This window comes from Dufourea novaeangliae, unplaced genomic scaffold, assembly GCF_001272555.1.
Source record: "Dufourea novaeangliae isolate 0120121106 unplaced genomic scaffold, ASM127255v1 scaffold118, whole genome shotgun sequence".
In the NCBI taxonomy this organism is placed as follows: Eukaryota; Metazoa; Arthropoda; class Insecta; order Hymenoptera; family Halictidae; genus Dufourea; species Dufourea novaeangliae.
Window position 1 is genome coordinate 1,445,491 of NW_015374006.1, and position 20,931 is coordinate 1,466,421.

The following is a 20,931-nucleotide window of genomic DNA, read 5'->3' on the forward strand; positions in this document are numbered from 1 at the left end:
TTGCATAAAATATACACGATGCAATAATGACAAACATTATGAGACGGCGAATGTTTTCTGCAATTTGCGACCAGATCTGCCCTCTTTAATTAAAATATGTCCTATCGAACACGTTATAGTTTCTCAAAATTTTTCGAAATTTTTCGAGCTCCGTTTACTTTTCTGTCCTGACTTCTTTTCTAGAGTCTTGCAAGCAATTTCTTTGATAGACGTAAGGAGGGCAAAAGTCTGCTGTCGCGTGAAAAACGCTAGGTAACACGCCCAATGGTCGCACACGCTCGACAGAGGGATGTTACGTCGTCGTCGAAGACCTTCGGGGGGCGTTGGATTACAGACCGCAGGTGCGATTCCTCTCAACAGATTGTAATTCGATTTGGGGTGAGCGAAGCGGTCGCGGGATGCACGCGTGTTTCCTCAAAAAGGCTCAGGGTCCACTTAATCAGATAAAAACGCTAATGAGGTTTCAGAAGCTTTTAACTGCGACGAGACTCGCTCTGTTTCGAGGTACGTTTTTTTGCCATTATTTCTGGCTCCTCTGAAAGAACATGTAATCACTGTTACTTTGATTATTTTCCTATATTTCACTGTTTCACATAATGGACCGTGCAACTGTTTAGAACCTTATACCTACGGTTGATAATTGATTAAAAAAATGATACACGAAGAAGTTGAATATTTTCCACCTTAACATTGAAATTACTAGCATTGAGTGTATTCTATATTAAATTGTAGATAATATAAAAAAAGTAACCTACTCTTTTTTAATTATGAATCGATATATTTTAAATTAAAATCGTCTTCGTGACCTTTCATTCAATAAAAGTGGAGTAAAATGGAAAATTATTATGAATATAAATAAATCTGTACATATAGTCTTTGAATATACTCATTTCGTTAAGAAACAGTAGGCTATTTATTGGCACACTTAATATATGTATAATACAATATAATATCGTATAGTATAATGCAAAATGTATAATAACTAGTACCTTATTAATTTCAGTAACAATAAACCAAAAAATCTGATATCAATCACACTAACATGTTTGATTATTTTCTAGTGTTAAATGCACCGATCAATATGCAAGTTGCTCTTTTCACGTATATTTTGCTTCGAATAACTAAATACACAGTAGTCCATTAATATCCCCCCCCCCCCACTGATATCGAATATGAAATTTGATTAGATATGAAAAATAAACGATACAATTATTGATAATGGATCTCATGAATGCCATATAAAAATATTCACTGCTCTCTTGTGTTGCGTGTGTTCGCGTTTGCTATCAATGCATACCATCCCACGGGTCTATCGATCACCCTAGAATCCGCGAAAAATATCAAATTTATTCATTCGGCGAAGACAGCCTTCGGCGAATTATTTGCTCCTCGACACGGGGTGCTGCATTTTTAGCTTTTAAATTGAACTTTGCCACGGTCTGATTGGTGCTCGGCGTCGCGAACACAGTGACAGGTAAACATGAAAACGGAATCCATATTTCCGTCTACGGCCACCGGAACCGAATCAAAGGTTAAGGCTGAATAGTGTCACTCCAGAAGCGACGGGAACGAGTGAATCGCAAATAGTGCACTTGAAACTCGAGACTGCGCGTGCTCAAACCCTCGATATAATTATACAAGGTGTCCCATTTAAATCGCCCAATCGAAGAAACTATTGACGAATTCTGTGTAATACAGATTACCGCGAAACTGTCAATAAAATAAAAATTGCTGTATGTATTAACGCGGTTTTGTGATCAGATGCATCGATGAAAATGAACAACACATTAAAAATCAAAATTATTCAGCTAGGAATGTCTAGACGACAGGATGTTTATGCGTCTTTTTCATTGGATAGTACTGAATAATTGAACAGGGAGGTCTACTATGATTATTACCCCGTTTTATTTTCCATTTTGATCTTTGTTTCATTTGACAAAAAGCTTTCAAAGAATCCCGGTAAGGTTTCAATACGATATGTCTATTCCATCGAGTTTTAGAAATTCGTGTATGCTACATACATGTAAAATACTTAATCTTCTCACAAGTATACTCGAAGTTTTCACGGGTATTTCGATGTTTTTTCATTTTTCAATGTATTCAATTGCATACTATACATATATACACATATGTGGCCACAATTTATATGCACAGTAGAATAAGCTTCCTGATTTTCTAAGGAATAAATATTAAACTTAACAAAATAGGCGGGACTATTTATTGCTAACACCTGCAAACAGGTGCTGACACCATTTCCATTTCCTTTTTTTAACTGAACTGTACACCAGTGAACTAAAATGAGCAGTGATTCATTTTTTTCTGTTAGAAATTCACAAATCGGGAATCAATGGGTCAAACTTTGCCAAGAATTCTCATTTTATCGTAGTTTAGACCTTCGAGTGTACCCGTGAATGCATAAAATTCAGGGACCACCGGACAGCAGGTTTTAAAAATAGTCGAACGATGCCAAATGCATAAGACGAACCATTCCTTTTTACGAGTTCATAAATTTAAAATTGTTCATTATCACTACTCTCTTCGACGATTTAAAACTAACAATAAGTGAAATACTAAAGTTTATTGCTCATCGAATTTAAAACAAAAATCATCCAACCGAACACTCAGCAGCAGATGAAATTTATATCAAGTCGAAGGACATAAAAGGAACCAGTTTTAGCCAAAAAAATTAGAGTCGATATTTGTGGTCTATTTCTTTTCTTAAATTCTCTACGAAATGAAGATGCGGCACAAAAGAAGTGGTCAGATTCGAATTACTGGAACTCACCCATATCTTAGAAAACAAGTTTTTTCAATTATTAAAATTAAAACAGGACACCTTTCGCTCACTTTCACAATGAGAATAAAAAAGTGAATGACTCACAAACACAACAAATCATCCAACCAAACGAAATATTTGCAGTGTGTGTCACCCAAACGAGTTTACGTATTTTTATTCGACTTTGACTTCGATTATTGACCTTAATTCGTTCTGGTACATTTTTAAATTACAATTTCCTTACATCGGAGGAACATATACTGTTAAACAGTAATTTCCCCGATATTCGAACAGGGATCGTGAAACCGTAATTTAAACTTGTACTCAGATATTCTATTAATCAGAGCCTGGAACGTTTAATTTCACTTTGAACTTCACGATTTTGTTTTCAGATCGCTACATCTAATCACAGAAGTGACCACCCAAAGATCGCAGAATTGCCTAAAATGAGTAAAATTTTGAATTTTCAAGCTCTTAAGGGTATTTAAATAAAAGAAAAAAGTTCAAATTATTAAACATGAAAATGTGACCTCTGATCATAAAAAAAGTGTGTTTTTCCAAACCCACTGTGCGATGGTCGGAGAAACGTTCGGTTCGTGATTTGAAGCTCGAAATCGATCGAAACAAAGAAAAAAAAACGAGATATCGTTAACATCGTATCAATAATGGGGGGGGGGAGGGTGAAAAAGAAAAGCAAACTGAAAAAACGAGGTGTAAACGCACTGTAATTTTGTTATACGATGGTTGGACGTTTCGCCTCCTCCCCGAAACATCGGCGGTGTTTCCGGTTTCGAGGCGTCGATAGGATCGACGCGCGTGGATCACGAAACCGGTTCCTCAAGGCCGACGAAAAAGATACCCGGCCTGCATCATCGTACACACAAAGCTGCACTCCGTGGAGGAACCGGCTGAGGCAGGTCTCCACACCTGAATGGTGTGCCCCTCCGACGCGACCTACATACATACCCTAGGATATACATATATATCGTGTGTAAACCCTGTTATACAAAGAATCGTGACAACCCAGCAGTTACTTGTTACGTCGACTCCCCATTTCAGCGAGGAACTTGTACTATCTCGAGGTTACGGAAACGAATTTGCATTCTCGTGTGATTAGTTTGGAAAACTTATTTAATCCCTCGGGTAGCGAGTGTCCTTGTTTTCTTCTGCGTGCACGTGTCGCAGACGTTCGTACGGTCTACAGAAATCGAATTTTCAGATGTTATAGAGAAATATAGATGGTTCTGGGAGCTCAGATCTCGTCGAGATTGGGAAACATTCGGAAATACGATTTGTAAATGCAAGGAGGGGTTCCATATGGGTCGACGATGTACGGAGATCATCATGGATGATGTCAAGTGATTGGGGGAAATCAATTCGGGGGAAATTAACAAATGGGTCGATTCTGACTTGCACAGTATTTTTTTCGTCAAAGAGACTGAGATAGATTGAGTAGTTGATGCCTGTGTAGAATTGCGTCTTTCTTGTGTAATACAGGATGGCGGATTAGAAATAGGCAATTTTAGTGTCTTGTATTAAGATACGTAGACTGAAATAATCATAAAGGCTATTATGACACAATTGAAACCTATTTTCAAGATTGTTTGATGTTTCATGTGGAACTGTACGTTCTATAGACTGTAATGTCTTCCGAGATAAAATTTATGAAGTCTTCAAGAAATTTCTTCAATCTTAAAAAAGTAGTTCTTAAACATTCAAGATACGAAAACACATTTTTTAGTCTTTATTGGTAAAACATGATCAAGGCACATTTCAATATTCAAAATTAAAAAAAAAATTTCTACTTTTTCCGAAAATCGTTTGTCGCACGAAAAAAGTAGTAGAATGTAAAAGATGATTCTTGTCTAAACCTACAACTTTCGCCTGACATGTTTTTTGATATAATCAACAATTTAGAGAGCAATCAGATAAAATCGATTTTGTGTGCGTTTAAGTAATTATTCAAATGTTTAAGGACCCAGAGAGTCTTTTTCCCCTTATCCGATCGAGGTAACTACTTCACACAAATTATTTTTTTATTAATTATAACTATTTTACGGGGTCCCGCAAAAAATTCGGAAATTGAAAATAAGAACCACCTTGGTGTTCATTTTCTGGTGCATCCACCCTACTCTTCTTGTTCTCATGACGACCAGTACAATTATAATAATACCTCAGACCTGCCTAATATTTGTCTTTCAAAAACAACAAAATTACACTATTCCACACAATTGTATAACAGTATTAGAGAAGTACCGTGGTTTCCCCGATCGCCTAACCGCGTCAAGGAACGCTTCATACGGGGGTTGCCTGCAATTCGATTGAACCCGATAAAAATCGCACGGAAATTTTTCGGCAAAATCTCCCTAGATTTGGCATTCCTCCAAAAAGTCTCGACACCACATTCCTCCATAATATCGACCGTTCATATACATACATCAACCCCTTGTATTCGTTCCCGTCGATTTCTCGGTCATCCTCTGCGACGCAGTCAACGGGGTCGCTCCCTCAGCTGCAAACTACGCCACACAATACACCAAAAGCCGGGGAATAAAAGCCTCGAGGAAGGGCCTATCCGTGAGAAAGGGGTCTTCAGGAAGGGAGGGAGCTCCCCGATGACCTTGTCCTATCCTTGAGCGATTACTGTTGGGGGATCTCGAGAGTTGGCAGTGCCAAGGAATTGCTCTCCTATTGGCCGACGTTCGCCACACTTGGGATCATTCCCTACGCCATCGTCGTCAACAACCAACCCTCTCCCATCCTTATCTAAGAACCGCTGGTTGCTAGTCAACGTACCACCCCACGATCTCCCCCCCACCCCCCGTTCTTGGCTGAAAAGTACCGATTCTTTAAGCTCTCCCCATCACCACCTAGATAGGATCCGCATCTGCGGTTCAAGGTGATCGTTGCATACCGTCCAGATGATACGTGCATAACAGGCGATCATAATAGCTGCAGAGCCCCAGGGTCTTTATATCGTTATTCCGTTCACGATTGTTTTAACCCTTTCGTCACGGCAATGTATACCCGCCAGTACATATGCTCTGACGTCTGTACGGGACAATTCAATCGTGAGACCACATTTTGCTGTAAACACAAGTGCAACAGCTGCTTAATTAATGCGTGTAGTTAATTAAATTGATTAAATTGTGAATGAATTCTTAACACATTATCTACCGATTGTTATTTAATAGAATAATAAAAAACTATAGCGTTCTGTTTAAAAAAAATTAACTTGACCTTCAGAAATCACCCCCACTATTCAATTGAGTAAGGAAATTTCGTTTGATTTTCATTTCAGTAAATTGGAAACATCCACACATTTTAGTTATGGTGCATCGAGGTGATTTCTATGATTTTGTGGGGATAAATTACTGGTGAAAACAGAGGTCGAATGAAATTGTTAATTAGGATCTGAAAAGGAACCGATAATTCTCAATTAGACGTTCAAACAAAGAAATACATTACGATGTAATTAACGTCGCTGTTAAATGTTAGGTTGTTTCATAGTAAATGTCCTTTTCGAATTGTAACAGTGAAATTGAAAATACATTAATTTACGTAAAATCTGCAATGAAACGTGCCGACATGCGACATTTATTATGCAACAACGTAAATAGTTAACTAACGTATGGATTCGAATAAATTTGCACAGTCCCCCGGTAATTAGATGCTTCAACGAAATGAACAACAAATTAAAAATGAAAATTATTCAACAATTGACTAGATAACCGATGTTTACGCATTCAAAGTGTTAATCTTGACCTTCGAAACTCAGTAAAACGTAGACTTCGATAAAGTTTAATGATATTCATGGTATTCTGAACAAAATACAAGTTCTGTACTAATTTTCATAAAGATATAATGTTTAAAAGTACAGGTCAACACACGTCTGCACTTTATTGAGAACTGTTGCGTACCGATACCAAAGACCAGCAAAGTAGAACTCCAATATAATCGTTAATTCGATACCATTGAATCATCAAAAGCACTTGTAAGAAGATGAAAAACGCGTTTAACAACTCGCACAATGAATTATTACCCTCGTAAGTCGATAATATCCACGTAACAACGTTCACTAACGTTTCCTCGTTCTCGAGAGTGAAAAATATGGCGTGCAAAGTTTCTCGACGCTAAGTTTTTGTTGAAGCATTTACGAGCTTCGTTAAGAAGTTAGTCCCGTATCGCGGAAAGAAAGTCCATTTATCGAGAAAGTGTTCGATCACACTTTCACGAACAATCTTTGCGAACTTAATGATCACATATTCGCGATGTAGAATGTAAAAATTGATGAATATTCCAATGGGGAATTTTACAAAAATAAAAACCGCCTGGACGATCGAAAGAAAGCGAACATGTTGCAGATTCCAAGAATTTCGTAAAAAACTTTATTCCCAGTTCATAAAACACCATTTCTGTATGTTCTATTTTTAACGGTAAAGGCAAATATCACGTAAACAGAAATAATGAAAACACGGCGAACAAATGTATATCACGATTAACTTCATCCTGAATTTTAAACGTTTTTATCTTGATAATGTACAATATTAAATCTCTAACAGTAGAACTACCAAACAAGCTCTAATGACTTGTCAGTACACTTTTTTTAACGATTAAAATTTTATAACAATACGGTTTCTTAAATCTTCTGAAACAAACTCAAACAGAACTAACGTGTACCTACACGATCTTTTTTCAATACAATTTCGTGCACCTAATTCATCCTGATAGTTGTTTACATATTATGGAACACCCTATATAACTACAATTTCATCAAGAAAAACAACACATAAACGTTACCACATTCAAACACTAATAATAAGTGTATTATTACCAAGGTGTATTATTACCAAGGTGTATTAAAACGCGATACAATGTGACCAATTACATTATTCATCAATTAGCGATCTGTTGATTGTATTCGCGTCAGCGGTACAGAAATACGTGGTCTGTACGATGAAGCCAATTAATTGAACCCTGACATTCTGCCAATTCCAAAATTCACGCGATTTCACGGTGTTATTAATATCCTGGACATATCCCAAACCGATTTCCTAACTTGCTCGACAGAAATTGAATGGAAACGCTTACTTCCTCTATTAATACTTTCTTCGATCTTGTATCACAGTGAAATTTCCCAACGCCATTATGTTTCGTTCAATTCTATCCGCCAGAAAATTTATAAAGTTCACCGTGACTGTTTATCAAAATTCACATTTTTTGCAACTGTCTGGCAATACAATCACCGTGAACGATGAAAGTCAGCCGAATATTAACACTTTGCTGTTGGGGGGGGGGGGTCCTGTGTTTACAAATATACAATTTCAGGTGTTCTAATTAATATTTAAAAACTACTAGTTAACTTTCTATTGTCAAATTTTACATGATCATCAAGACAATTTTAAAGAAGGTATCGTTATAAGTGTATTTTCAATGCCGTTCTTGATAAAAATTCAAATGACTGGCAATTTCGAAGTGTTTCATAATAATTTCCAATCGCCCACTGTTCGTTATCCGACGTCAAAGTGTTAACAAGCACAAAAATTGCACAGACCCTTATTTGCGTTTTCTTCCATGGTTCCATTACGTTCAATGTTAAACAATGTTGAATAAACGTTCAAGATATTATTCCTACCACAATCCACGGTGTTTTGTACCACAAACAATTCCATTTATTTATTCTACTGTATTCAATGCAAAATGACAATGTCACGTGAATTTGTTCTCGGGAAGTTTCAACGAAACAATCTAAAATATAATGCAAACGAAACCTACCGAATTTCGTGTTTCGACGAATCGACCCGCCCCCAACGAGGCAATTCTGACAGAACAGCAGGACCGTGTGTACAGCGTATCGAATATCGCTACGAATCTGTCGAATCTCATCGGTCACGATATTAATCCTCTCGATTAAACGGATCACAATACCGCCATGCTCGAACCTCGAGAATACTTTCGGCATTTTGCGCGAGGCTCCGTCACACGTGTCGATTATGATCGCGCATGGATCCACGCGACGATTTATGAGGTGACTGAAAGTGGGAACGCGTGTGGCAGATGGTCGTACATTTGAATACATTGGATTGTTGGGCTGTGACATTAAACACAGGCACGAGTCGACGGATAAACATAAACATTACTGACCTGTTCTTATCCCAAGAGCAAGCCCGTTATCGTTATCTCTTTTCTATTTTTCGCGCCAACTTTTTAACGAGACCCTGCGCTCGCGTGACATTAACGACGCTCATAGATTCTTTTTTCTGCGCAGGTTACACATACACACTCGCACAAAAAAAATAACTATCTCGCTGAGCTGTATAAAAACATATCGGGGATACTATCCGTGTGGTTCACGCGCGTTTCGCTGATTACGCGGCGGCACACGAGTAATTCTCGCTGATTGGCTGGATATGAACGGGCCCGGGAGTCAGTTGGAACGGTGTGTGTGTGTGTGTGTGTGTGTGTAAATTGTGGAGCAAGTAATTCTTGCCTCGGTTATAGCCCGTTCGTATACGACTGGAACGGCAAGAATTAATTTCAACCGTTGGATTATTGGAAACTTCGACTTTTCTAATCGATCTATACATTCGACGCTACTGGCAAAAAGCGTTGCCACACTTGTGTGCACAGGTGGAAAATTGTCGAAATTCTGTGTGTTTCATAACTTTGTTAACCCTCGAATGGTACGATGGGTTTTAGGGACGAATTTATTAAGACCAGGAAGAATACTTTTCTTATTATTCAGCTGTATTTGGTTGAAATATATTTATACATATTAACGACAATCAATTGGTAGAATATCCTTTTTTGTTAGGAAATTTCCTGATGACTAATTACAGTTTCCGAATCAGTAATCTAACTTCATAAATATACTCCGTCCTGATAGTTTTAAAGGTTCGTCCAAAATTCTTGACTCAATGATACATTTGAACGGTATTGATCTGTGCGTGGTTATTGTGTGTCTATGTTAGTAAACAATCGGTCCACACGTGCATTTGTTTCATTCAGGGGATTGTTATTAAATTATCAGAACATGAGTCGAGATAGTCGAGAATCAGTTCGAGGGATGTGGTGTCCAACAGAGTGCTGATCACTCCGGTAAAAAAAGAGCTGAGCTAAGCACGAGTACTTGAGTGATTTCAAGTAGCTCGATCATTCGAGTAGTTCTTTTCGGGGTGACTATTTTTAAGCCACTTAGTAGAGTATTAATAGAGTAATCGACAAAAAAATAAAATGAAAAACAAAAACACACAAACTGCTTAATCGTCTGTTCTCTAACAAAACCGTATTTTGTTAACTGAAAGACATATAAAAATAATAATATGTTTCAAACTGAGATGACTTTTAGGTTAAACAACACGTAAAATGATTAAATGAAGCTACGTCACAATCTTAAGATACCAGTAATTAGGACATCTATCCTACAATTAACATTTTTACCCAAAAGAAATTCCTACATTTACTCTACCTTTACAAATTACTTTAGGAAAATTTGTCATTCTGCATGAAAATCCGGAGTAATAACGATAACATAAATACACAAGTAATGCACGATCAAAGTGATTTTTAATTCAGAAGTTTCCGCATTAATATACGATCAATGCTAAAAAGTTTCGCCGCATCGCGGAGTTCAGACACGTTCGTCTCTCTCCCAGTTTCTTATTTAACTCCGTATGGCCGCGTGCACACACGACGAACCACGAGAACACGAAAAAAAAAGCAATGAAGTATCTGGACTATGCGAGGAGATCGGTGTGGCCCACGATCTCGTACGGTTACAGCACCTACCAAGAATTCCCCTGAGCATAACACACCACCGATGACTCAATCGCCATCTGCATCGGCGAGCGCAAAGAAAAAAAACAGTACGAACCCTAAAATTGCCAACCTTGAGGAGACCTAACCAAATCTGAAGAATTCTCGTCGTCCAAACAAAGGGGACCCCGCGAACGCTTCGACTCGCCGCAACCGTTCAAATAACGAGAATTCGAATGTTTAACACTAGAACTACCAACGATAAACACATATCTTTTTCAATCGATCGATAAATATGGCAAACTTTTGATAATTTACAAATTTATAGATTAACTGATTTCTTTAATGTCGTATCGTAATAAAAGTTACAAAAGATCTGAGAAAATGTATTGTTACAACATTTTAATCATCGTTGCTCGACTTGCTCGGTAGTTCTAGTATTGTATCAAACTAATATTGTAATTCCCCAGATAAATGAACACTAACAATTCCCCTGTGACCCAAGGCTCTTTGTTTTATTCGCCAACAAATTTTGGAATTTGAATTGTTGTTGTCGGTGGAATGGTGGTAATAATAAAGGAAACTTGCAAACCAAGGTCAGAGGCTCCTGGAACAATTTAAACTTGAGGATTGCTGCTGACGATGTATACTCGCTAAAGCAATTACATAATTATTAGACAAGCTACTTCATAATATACTAAGAAGCACTCTGTTCAATAATTTTTACAATCGTTTAGAAAAGATGATGAAATGAAACCTGGAGTTATGAAAGCATTATTAATTAGACTCTGAAGGAATTTTGGATTTGCAAGTGAAAAAAAAACATAATAGTTACACCGTGTTTCGTTAAAAACCTTAATTTGTGTGGTACTAGAATTTTCCCTAAACCAATATCTGCCACTGTGCCTTATTTTCCTAACCTTCTCGAACCTCGTATACTATAACCAAGTTTATGTCATTTGACACGTATTACCATAACGACATTTATGTCATTTGACGTGTATTACCCATAAACATTAATTTTCAACTTCACGCCTAAAGATGCGTCATGGGTATATTACGGGTGACATGGCAGTTAAAGTGCCAATAAGAGCTGCGGCGAAGTGTTTGATCAAAATAACGTCTAACTAAACGACTTTCCATGACATAAATGTATTTTTCGGTGTGCTAGTTTCGTAGATAAATGTGTATTCATATTCGATTATTTTTTTTTTTTTCACACTTTTCACATGGACTTTAAGCTCTAACGTGATAATGCATCGCAAGATAACCGCGTGGGCACCAGCAGTAAGGCGTTTAGAACCGCCAACTCCAAGGTGGAGTTAGGTGAAGAGTTGCCTCATTCTATCGGAACACGTCCACGACGACTCTCGACAAGTTTTCATAAGCGTGAAAGCGAAGGGAATAATACACACATACGTACCAACTGCCCGGTCGTGCGTCGGCTAGTCTTTCACGAAGTCAACGGGCCGAAAGATGCTCCAACTCTTCTTTTTTTCACTTTCAAGTCACACAAGTCGTACACACACACACACACACACAAATACGTCAAGATTCCACGCGCACTTCTTCCCTTGTCACCGTTTACTAAGATTTGTCTTTTGCTCGAAACAATTAAAAAAAAAAAAAAAAAAAAAAGAACAGTCAACAGCACTCGCGTGATCCAGTTCCACTTTCCGTTGCTGTGCTCACACCTTTTGACGCAATCGGAGAGACAGTTCAAACGCCTCCTCGATACGAATTCGAGGGAATCCTCGGTATCACCGTCAGAGAACCATTCAGCGGGGCTCTAGTCGCGAGTACCAGAGAAAATTATTATCGAACAAGAGTCGCAACGAACATTGGCAAAAATTATCCTCGACCAACAAACGTGGCAAAAAGTGCCGGTTCTAATACACGGCCGCCGCAGGATACCGCGCCACGCGCAATAATGTTTACATTTACACTGGTAGGTCGTGTCGTTACTGACACGGACTTGTGGTGATGTGTTTCAAGACCCATTCGAATGTGTCAGCGTTATCGCGTGGGGGGGGAGTGAACTGCGCACAGAAAATCGAAACAGTGAGAAAAGGATTTGGTTGATAAAACAACACACACTCGCTCAATCTTCACAATTCACTGTATAGTTCCGAATTTGTGTATATACAACCGGCTGTACTCTACTTAACACGCTCGCTGCAACACCGCACGGAAAACAGATCCCTTAATGGGTGTGACAAGTATAGTAATGGAGCTACGGGAGTATTCGAATGACGGAGAGCAGTCGAAAATTAATTGTACATGGTGAAATTGCAAGTTAGGCCGGAGAAAAAAATAGTAACACTACAGAGAGAAATAATAAAAAAAAATGTATCGTTAGGTTTCTTTATAAATAACTTTTCGGTTTCTTTTTTAAATTTATGTAGGTTGTATTGTCTTTAATCTGTCACGTTATTCTGGATGATTATTAAACTTCGTAATGATTATACAACTCCATTTATACTCCTCAGTAATTTTCCAATATCCTTACCCGCGAAAGTTGCATATGAGTCAACCTAATGCAACAATGTAGTCACGGAAGCCTATACTTCGAATACTTCCATAGCTCACTATATCTGTTCAACCAAATCATGGGCACGCTTAATATGTCGCACAAATGCCCTTCAGTCACGATCATCATACCAATACTCACTTTTAATTAAGTATAAACGCAAAGTTGATATGATAAATGAAGCATTAAACGATTTGCAACGCCAATTGGCGGAGGTCGTACCCCGACTAGCCACCGGAAACACCAAATGGCGTGCCCCACAGCGAACGTGTTGAAGAAAGTGGTGTACGGTATCGCGGTTTAAGAAATACGTTAAGTGTTGATTGAGAGAGGAACATATAAAAAGAAAGTTATTGGTGTTACGTGTGTGGAAGACCGTTCTCTGCCAGTTACATACTCTTCTCCCGATGCTCTCCCTACGTTACATTTCGCACGTACGACCTTTCTGTCACGATTTTTCACTCGCGGGACGTTCTCATTAGCGGTCTAATTAAGTAGAGGCTCGAGGGTTAAGGAGAACCACGGTGAAACACGGAAAGAGGGTATCGAGCGTGCGACTCCTCGTCCATTCAAAGAATCCTGGCCACTGATACACGAAAAGTGCTACGTGATAAACGAAACGGAACGACTTTAAAGCACGTGCCCACCGTACGCGTTGCAGTACAAAAACGTTCTGAGGCGCAGGTCTCAGGCGGCATCGCGGCTACTGTGCGCGCTTCGGAATGTACCCGCCATGTTAACTTCTGCGCCGTGGCCGACATCTGCCGGACACTGCCTGAACTATTCCAACAAATTTCAAACTCACTAGGTAAATCGTACTCACGAACGTACAACTGCTGCGCATAGAATGTCTCTCAAAGCACAGACCGTAATTTTGTTTCTTTGTTTAAATTATTATCCACAGCTTGTAATACAACAAGGTGGTATACGATCAGAATTAGTTCCAGGCCTCGAAATTCTTTCGTGTGTGTAGCATGAAATTGTGAAAGATTTTTCAGGGCATATGTAATTGTCCCAAATTGATCTGAATCATCGTTGACGTAGAAAAGTAATGGAATGCTAGACAAGGTTAAAAATGTACAGAGATTGGCTCAATTAGTAAATCGAGTATTAAAGTGATGATTAGGATGGAATTGTCAGATTTTCGGGGTAACGTGTATTCACTGTAACGTGAATAAACCTGATTTGATTTGAATCAACATTGCATCAGAAAGCTAAGAGCGCGCTGGAAGGTGATCCAAATAACATAGAGACTAGCTTAAACGACTGAAATCAATAAAGTAGCTTAAAGTAGTTCGATATAGAACTGACTTCAGGGTTTTAAGTTTGATTTCGCTTTTTTGTACATAACACAGAATAGATGAGCGACCTTAGATGAATACACCAATGTTCATTACGTTATGTGCTAACGATTCCCGATATGTCACCACACTGGAAAAAAACGCGGGAAAACATACCATGTTATTCTTCGCATGGTATCAAAACCGAGTGACATTTCTCGGTTATCTTGATGCATATGCTCCATCTTTACTGCTTCGGTGTTTATGTAGCCCGAGAATAATCAGACATTCGATTCGGAGTCTAGTTAAAAGCTGACATTAAAATTGTTACTTACCCTGCGCCGCTATTTGAGCCTGGTGCTGAGCCGCGGTCCTCTGTAAATAAATATACTGATTTAACATAAAATAATACATTATAAAACATATATTACAAACTAATACATTAGAACTGCTTCCCTGAAAATATTATCTATAATTACAAAAATTAATGTACTATTTTTTAAGCATTAAAGCAATAAATACTTGTTACAAAAATAATAAATGTAAAGGGTGTTTCATCGAACTTCATTATCGAAAATATTTTTCTTTTGGTTCATTAATATCCTCAAAACGGAAGAAATTGCGTTCGATGATGATCTTTACCCCTTCGTGTCCACTGCATGATTTGCGATCAATTAAGGAATAATTTCAACAATTACGGTAATTCGGACTGTTAAGTTATTAATCTTAAATAACTTTTTCGTTATATTTACGACACAACAGATGTGAATCGAAGAAAGAAATTATCTTCACTGTGCTCAGATGTGGATACGAAGAGTTTTTTTTTCAGTCACTTTGTATCTTTCAGAAAAATTTTGCGAATACAGATACGATAACGTATATTCATTTATTTATCACGCGAAATTTTATAATATACTTTAAATGAAAGTGTTTAAATACATTTTGTAAGATCAGACGTATACCCGAAGCCTCGAGACTCTTCGAATCTAAGGAACGGCTTCTTGGCTTCGCCCCGAAATAATCGTCCTTCTTCCCACCCTTTATCCATCGAAAGTATGAGGACATGTTGCACCTGTCACTAATAACGCACTGTCACGGTACTATCGAGTCACATAACTTTGCATTTGATGCCACGGTAATTTTCACCGCACTCTTGCTAATCGTGTCAACCCTCGGTGAGAATCATGTGAAAGTTCGACGGCGCGGAAGTAATATACAAACAAAATTATCTTCTTCCTTTATTAAAGAATAAAAGAGTTACGTTAAAATTCGACATTCACTGGTATACAAACACTATTATAAGAAACAATTACTCTTCATCGCACAATGTCGCATTTTCAATCTTTCGCAAAAAAAAAAGATTGCATCAAATGACGATTTCAATTTTACAAAAGAAAAATTTAACCTTTTAGAATTATTTAAAATAGGTTTGATAAGATCAATTTCTTCAGATTATTGAGATCGTTTCTTATGATCAAATAGACAGGATTTATTTAGAAATCCAATGATAATAATTATATTTCACTTTTGTTGACCGAATATTAGATCAGAGAACATCACTTTTGTATTTCGTTTTTCTTGTAAGATGTCTGGTGGACAACAAACGTTTTCATAATTTTTTTGGTGATCTAACCGAAACAATTAATTATTCCTAAAGCAACTCCAAAGCTTTTAAAGAAATATAGTGCGCCCGATATCACAAGGTACACTGTATACTTAATGCGATAACGAGCGGAGTATTAAAACACAATAGTCCTTCATTTGCGTTTCGAGCTAAGATAGTCTTTTCTTGTGTAAACGCATGTCTTGCGAAACCCTTGATAATATTCTGTTATAATGCATGTAAATCGTATGCAGAACATTAATGAAATTTTAATGTTATACAGGATGATCTGTTTTAATCGACTGACGCGGTTATTTTCAAAAGTATTGGCAGTTTCTGAATTTTCTTGTTACCACTGGATTTTCTCCATATCTTCCAACGATTTCTAATCTCTTTCAATAGTTACATCATTTCTAAATGTTCTCAAGCATTTTTCGACAATATTTTCCAACATTTGTAGAACTTTGCCTAATACCAAACATTTCAAACCGAACACCACTATTTCTTATTAGCAATGTTTCCTTATTTTCTTATCACGATATAAATGTATATTTCCTTCATTTTGCATAATATTCTTTTGCGCATTGCGACGTTTGTTGTTTTTGTAAAAATGCAAGTTACATATGCATGTGTTATTGATACGTAATAGTGTGTTACTTCTAGTAAAATCGAAATATGAAATATAGTTTCGTTCGTTTCATTTTATACAAAATAAGTAATATTATAAACAGATGAATAGAAATAGAAAATAAAAAGCGTACACAAAAGAAAGATACGAGTAATCGTCGTATTCTTCAAATTTGGAAATACGATGTTTTGCCCAATGCGTATGAATTGAATATTGGACCTCGGTTAATTGCGTTATTTTTTTGAATATATGAAGTTTGTTTTCATGCATTTTTTTCTTATAAATACATAAATCCGACACATTGAACAGCCCAATCAATGCATAAACTAAAATTGTTTTGAATTGCCACATGCGACGGTTTTCTTTACAGCCACAGAAATCTCAAGAACAATTGTACAAGAGAATTATATTTCCCGAAATATGAGTCGAAAAAAGTTCAATTTAAAATACTTTTTGTTTACAATATCCATGGATATGGAAATATCAATGAAAAACATCGAAAACGTTGTCCTGAATATGTAATCGCCTGATAAGGTAAATAAACAATATTGACGGGGACTTCGGCTGGTCCATATTCAGCAGATGCAAAACAGATGTCATTGCGACATCGAACGTTCCCATTACAAAATTAACGCCCCAGGTTCAACCGATCGCGATGCATAAACCAAGGAAATCAATTCTATCCAACGCGACGAATGCATTTTTTACAAGAATATACGTGGTCTCGCAGAAAGCTGGTCACCGATATTCGTTCTGTCCAGTTCTATTTGGGGTTCAAATAAGACACTTTCTGCAAATTCAGCGAAATAAATACATATATAGCAGGTGTGAATCGACTGTCGCCTGAGTCACAATTATCAGACAAGAATTATTGACGTTGAAAACGTTCTGTATGCCGATCAGAAAATTTCCACGTTTCAATGTTGCACAGATGACCCTTCCACACATCGTATTCCGATCGAACAATAGCCGTGATTTACACAAGTAGTCGCTTTCATAAAATGTCCAACGGAAACGAAAATGCACGAGCTCCTAGCAGTTCCCAAGACCGTGGGGCGAAACTGGGTCACCGAACAGAGGACATACGAAAATTTTCTGGGAACAATAGACTCGGGCGGTGTTTCTATTGAAAAATCGATTCCGAAAATGTGTACAGATCCAACACCGAAATAAATGTTTGTTATAAAAATACTGTCAACCATTTTCTGATTGTCACTTTCATTGGTTCTTTTAACCGAGACGGTCGGTTCATTTTGTCATGCTTACTCGCACGAAGTCGACTGGAATGATATTTTAATTTCTAACGTCTGATGGATACAAAGTACACGTTTCAGGTTTCTAATAAAAATAAAAAGAAAACATGCGTCATTTGACATTTTACTGTGATTGAATATAAAATCATACATAGACTGAGGATATATTTATGGTAATTCGTCGTCTTCAAAAGTTACTCTTCAAAAAGAATACCAGAAATGGAGAAAATTTGTTTCGTTAAAATAGATTTGACTGTTTTTATATATAGAGTGTTTTGGGAACTTTTTGCTTCGATATTTTGTTATTTTAGAATAATTTTGCATATTTTTTCATTGCTTGCGTCACAGTCTACCTACCTCGAAGAATGAAGAAGGTGGGAAAAGGGGAGAGGAAAATGAACCACGTAAGATCTCCAGGTATTAGGTTTAAAGCTTACATCGGCGGGTGTAAGGTGAGAGAAGAGCGGAACGAAGAGTACCGCGAACTGCTAGCTTTCAATTTAGAAGAACCGAACAATAGAGAAGCTCCGCCGATGAACTCGAGACGTCCTCTCTGACCGCGAGAAGCCGTCATTCGTTGTCTTTTATAGCCTGGCTGAAGAAACCATTGCGCATGTAACTCGTGTTTTTCATTATGAAAAAAAAAAACAAACCGTTCGTCTAGAAACACTTGAATGCAGTAGATCCATTTGCTTTACGACGAAATATTGGAAAAAGAAGATCGTCTACAAAATAGACTTTTTAGTGGATATTTTGGTAGAAAATATCGAAAATAAACCTGAGGAGAAACTAAGGGCGAAAGAAACTGTCTTTGCTTAAAAGATGATAGCAGAGAATAATTAACGAAATCTACGAATTAAAACAAAAGAGTAGAAATACTTTTTAAACCGAACGATACTGTGTATCCGTTGATCATTGGGCGATGGAAGTCGTTGGAGATTCAGAATTTAAACTTTTCTTAAAACAATATATCTATTTGGAATTTAGAAATGTATTTTCTCAATATAAGTGACTTCTGTATAGGAAAAGAATCATTATATTTTCAAACTGTCAGATGTTATTGTCACGTTAAATCTCGGGTGAGCACCATGCAAAAACGATGATACATCGTAGAGAATTCCGAAAAAAATTCCTCGAAACAGGATCTTGACCGACAGACAGCAAAATGAAAGTTGATTACGAACCTTCCCAAATGAAACAGACTAAAAGAATTCGGAGATAAAAATTCATTTAAATGCTTAACAGGTAGACAGTCAGCACTGCCACTGTGTGGACAGAAAAAAATTGCTACTTTAATTAACAACATTTGCCGCCAGAGATGGACAAATTCATTATTTAGATAACAAATGTCGAATAACGAATAAAAGATAGAAAAGAAAGTACTTCGCCATTTTTAATCGATTAACGTGTCAATTTGTCATTCAATTCTTGAATGAGTACACACTTGTCAGACGATTTTTTATCCTTATTAATTGTTTTTAAAGGTCAGGAAGACGATCTTAGATACTGCCGTTTCTCGTATGTATTATTCGAATAAAATTGTGCCCAACTGTCTGCACCCCATAACATTAAAATTATTATGAAACCTTTATAAAATATTCCCCCTGAATTACGAATCTAACGTGTCCTATATACCGCAAATTCAATAAAAGTGATGTTCCCTGAACATGAATCTCTTTAAATTACGAGAAAAATGTCGACAGCCCGTTAGCTTTATGTGCAAGTACTCTCGGTACAGATGGGAAAGTACATCGTTCACGTAACACTAATGAGATACACTTAATCGCGAGCGAAAACCACCGCGGATCGAAACGATCGATCGTTAGATCGGACGAACTGGTGTTCCGTGAGATGCACACGTGATCACGTCCGAGGAAAGATGCGCGCGCTTTCCTTAGCACCTTCTACGCTCCAAGTTCCGCGACTCACTGAGTGAAAAACACGCCTTTAAGCGTGTCTCTTTTTCTCGGCGAACCCCGCGTATACGTACCCACACGCAAATCGGCCGGTCGGTGTCGCGCGTAAGCATACACAGGGGCACACACACATGTGCGCGCGCGACACCTCTCCCACCGAAATCCACAAACGACGTGCATGTATTTCCTTTCCCGGGTATTTAAACCAAGGACTCACCTGAGTATTGTTTCAATGCTGTATATCGGTGGACTCGCACCGAGAAACCGGTGTGTGTATCACCGAAACCGAAAATAGAATCGAGTTTGTACGATGCGTAGAGGGCGCCTGTAAAGGGTCACTGAAACTGTATGTGACTGGAACCAAAATGGCGGACGGGAATCGATATATACGTATGTATTATTGAAATCGCGACACGGTACGCGAAACTGATGTTATTGTTGAAAACCGTGGTAATATCAAAGGCTTGGTTACGAAAATGGAAATAATACTGATAATATTATAATAATATTGGAACCGATATGTTATCGAAACGAAACGAGGCGAACACGTTACGGAAAACCGGTATGACTAAATGTTTATGTATTACCGTGAATATAATATTACACAACATTCGAAACCGCCGGAACACACCCGTGAACGGGCCCCTGTTACCGAAAGCTTGAGTCACGCGGATGTAATCGTAATGTGTTGATAAGTATTTTACAACACGGCCGTGCCGCACTGATTCGAACCACCTGTCGTGCGCGGCGAAGTCTATTTACACATTACGCCGAGAGGACCGATGCTAATAAATAATCATAATCGTGCGAAGTCGACCATCGACTTTGACTCTGATTTAATCGGGGACGGTACAGTTACGAGAGGAAACTTCTTTGTCGGATCGTAATTGTTGGACAAAGGAAGCCGATGTTTAATTGTCAACCGTTCGCTCCCTGTTTAATCAGGCGATAATGGATAGTATATTCCGTCGTGGCTGCGTGTTTTCTTAGACAATTGTACGTTTTCCGCCTGCGTTCGAAAAGTGGAGTAGACGCGAAGAATTACGACGATACCTTTTGTGTATTGTAATGGTAATTTTTAGTTACAACAGGACATTGTATGCATTTTGAAAATTCTTTCATATTTTTGTATTTGTTCTTCTTTTAAATATTTTTATTAGAATGGATATGACAAATACGGCGATTCGAAC

At 37.8% G+C, this 20,931-nt stretch overlaps 1 protein-coding gene across 1 annotated transcript in view; it reads right to left on the minus strand.

Annotated features, from left to right (window-relative positions):
- Nucleotides 1-20,931, minus strand: part of LOC107188291 (dentin sialophosphoprotein) — a 125,275-nt gene that overhangs the window by 57,698 nt on the left and 46,646 nt on the right. The window contains exon 7 of the mRNA XM_015576561.1: nucleotides 14,677-14,716. Coding sequence (XP_015432047.1) covers nucleotides 14,677-14,716 — 40 coding nt within the window. The remainder of the gene's footprint in view (nucleotides 1-14,676; nucleotides 14,717-20,931) is intronic.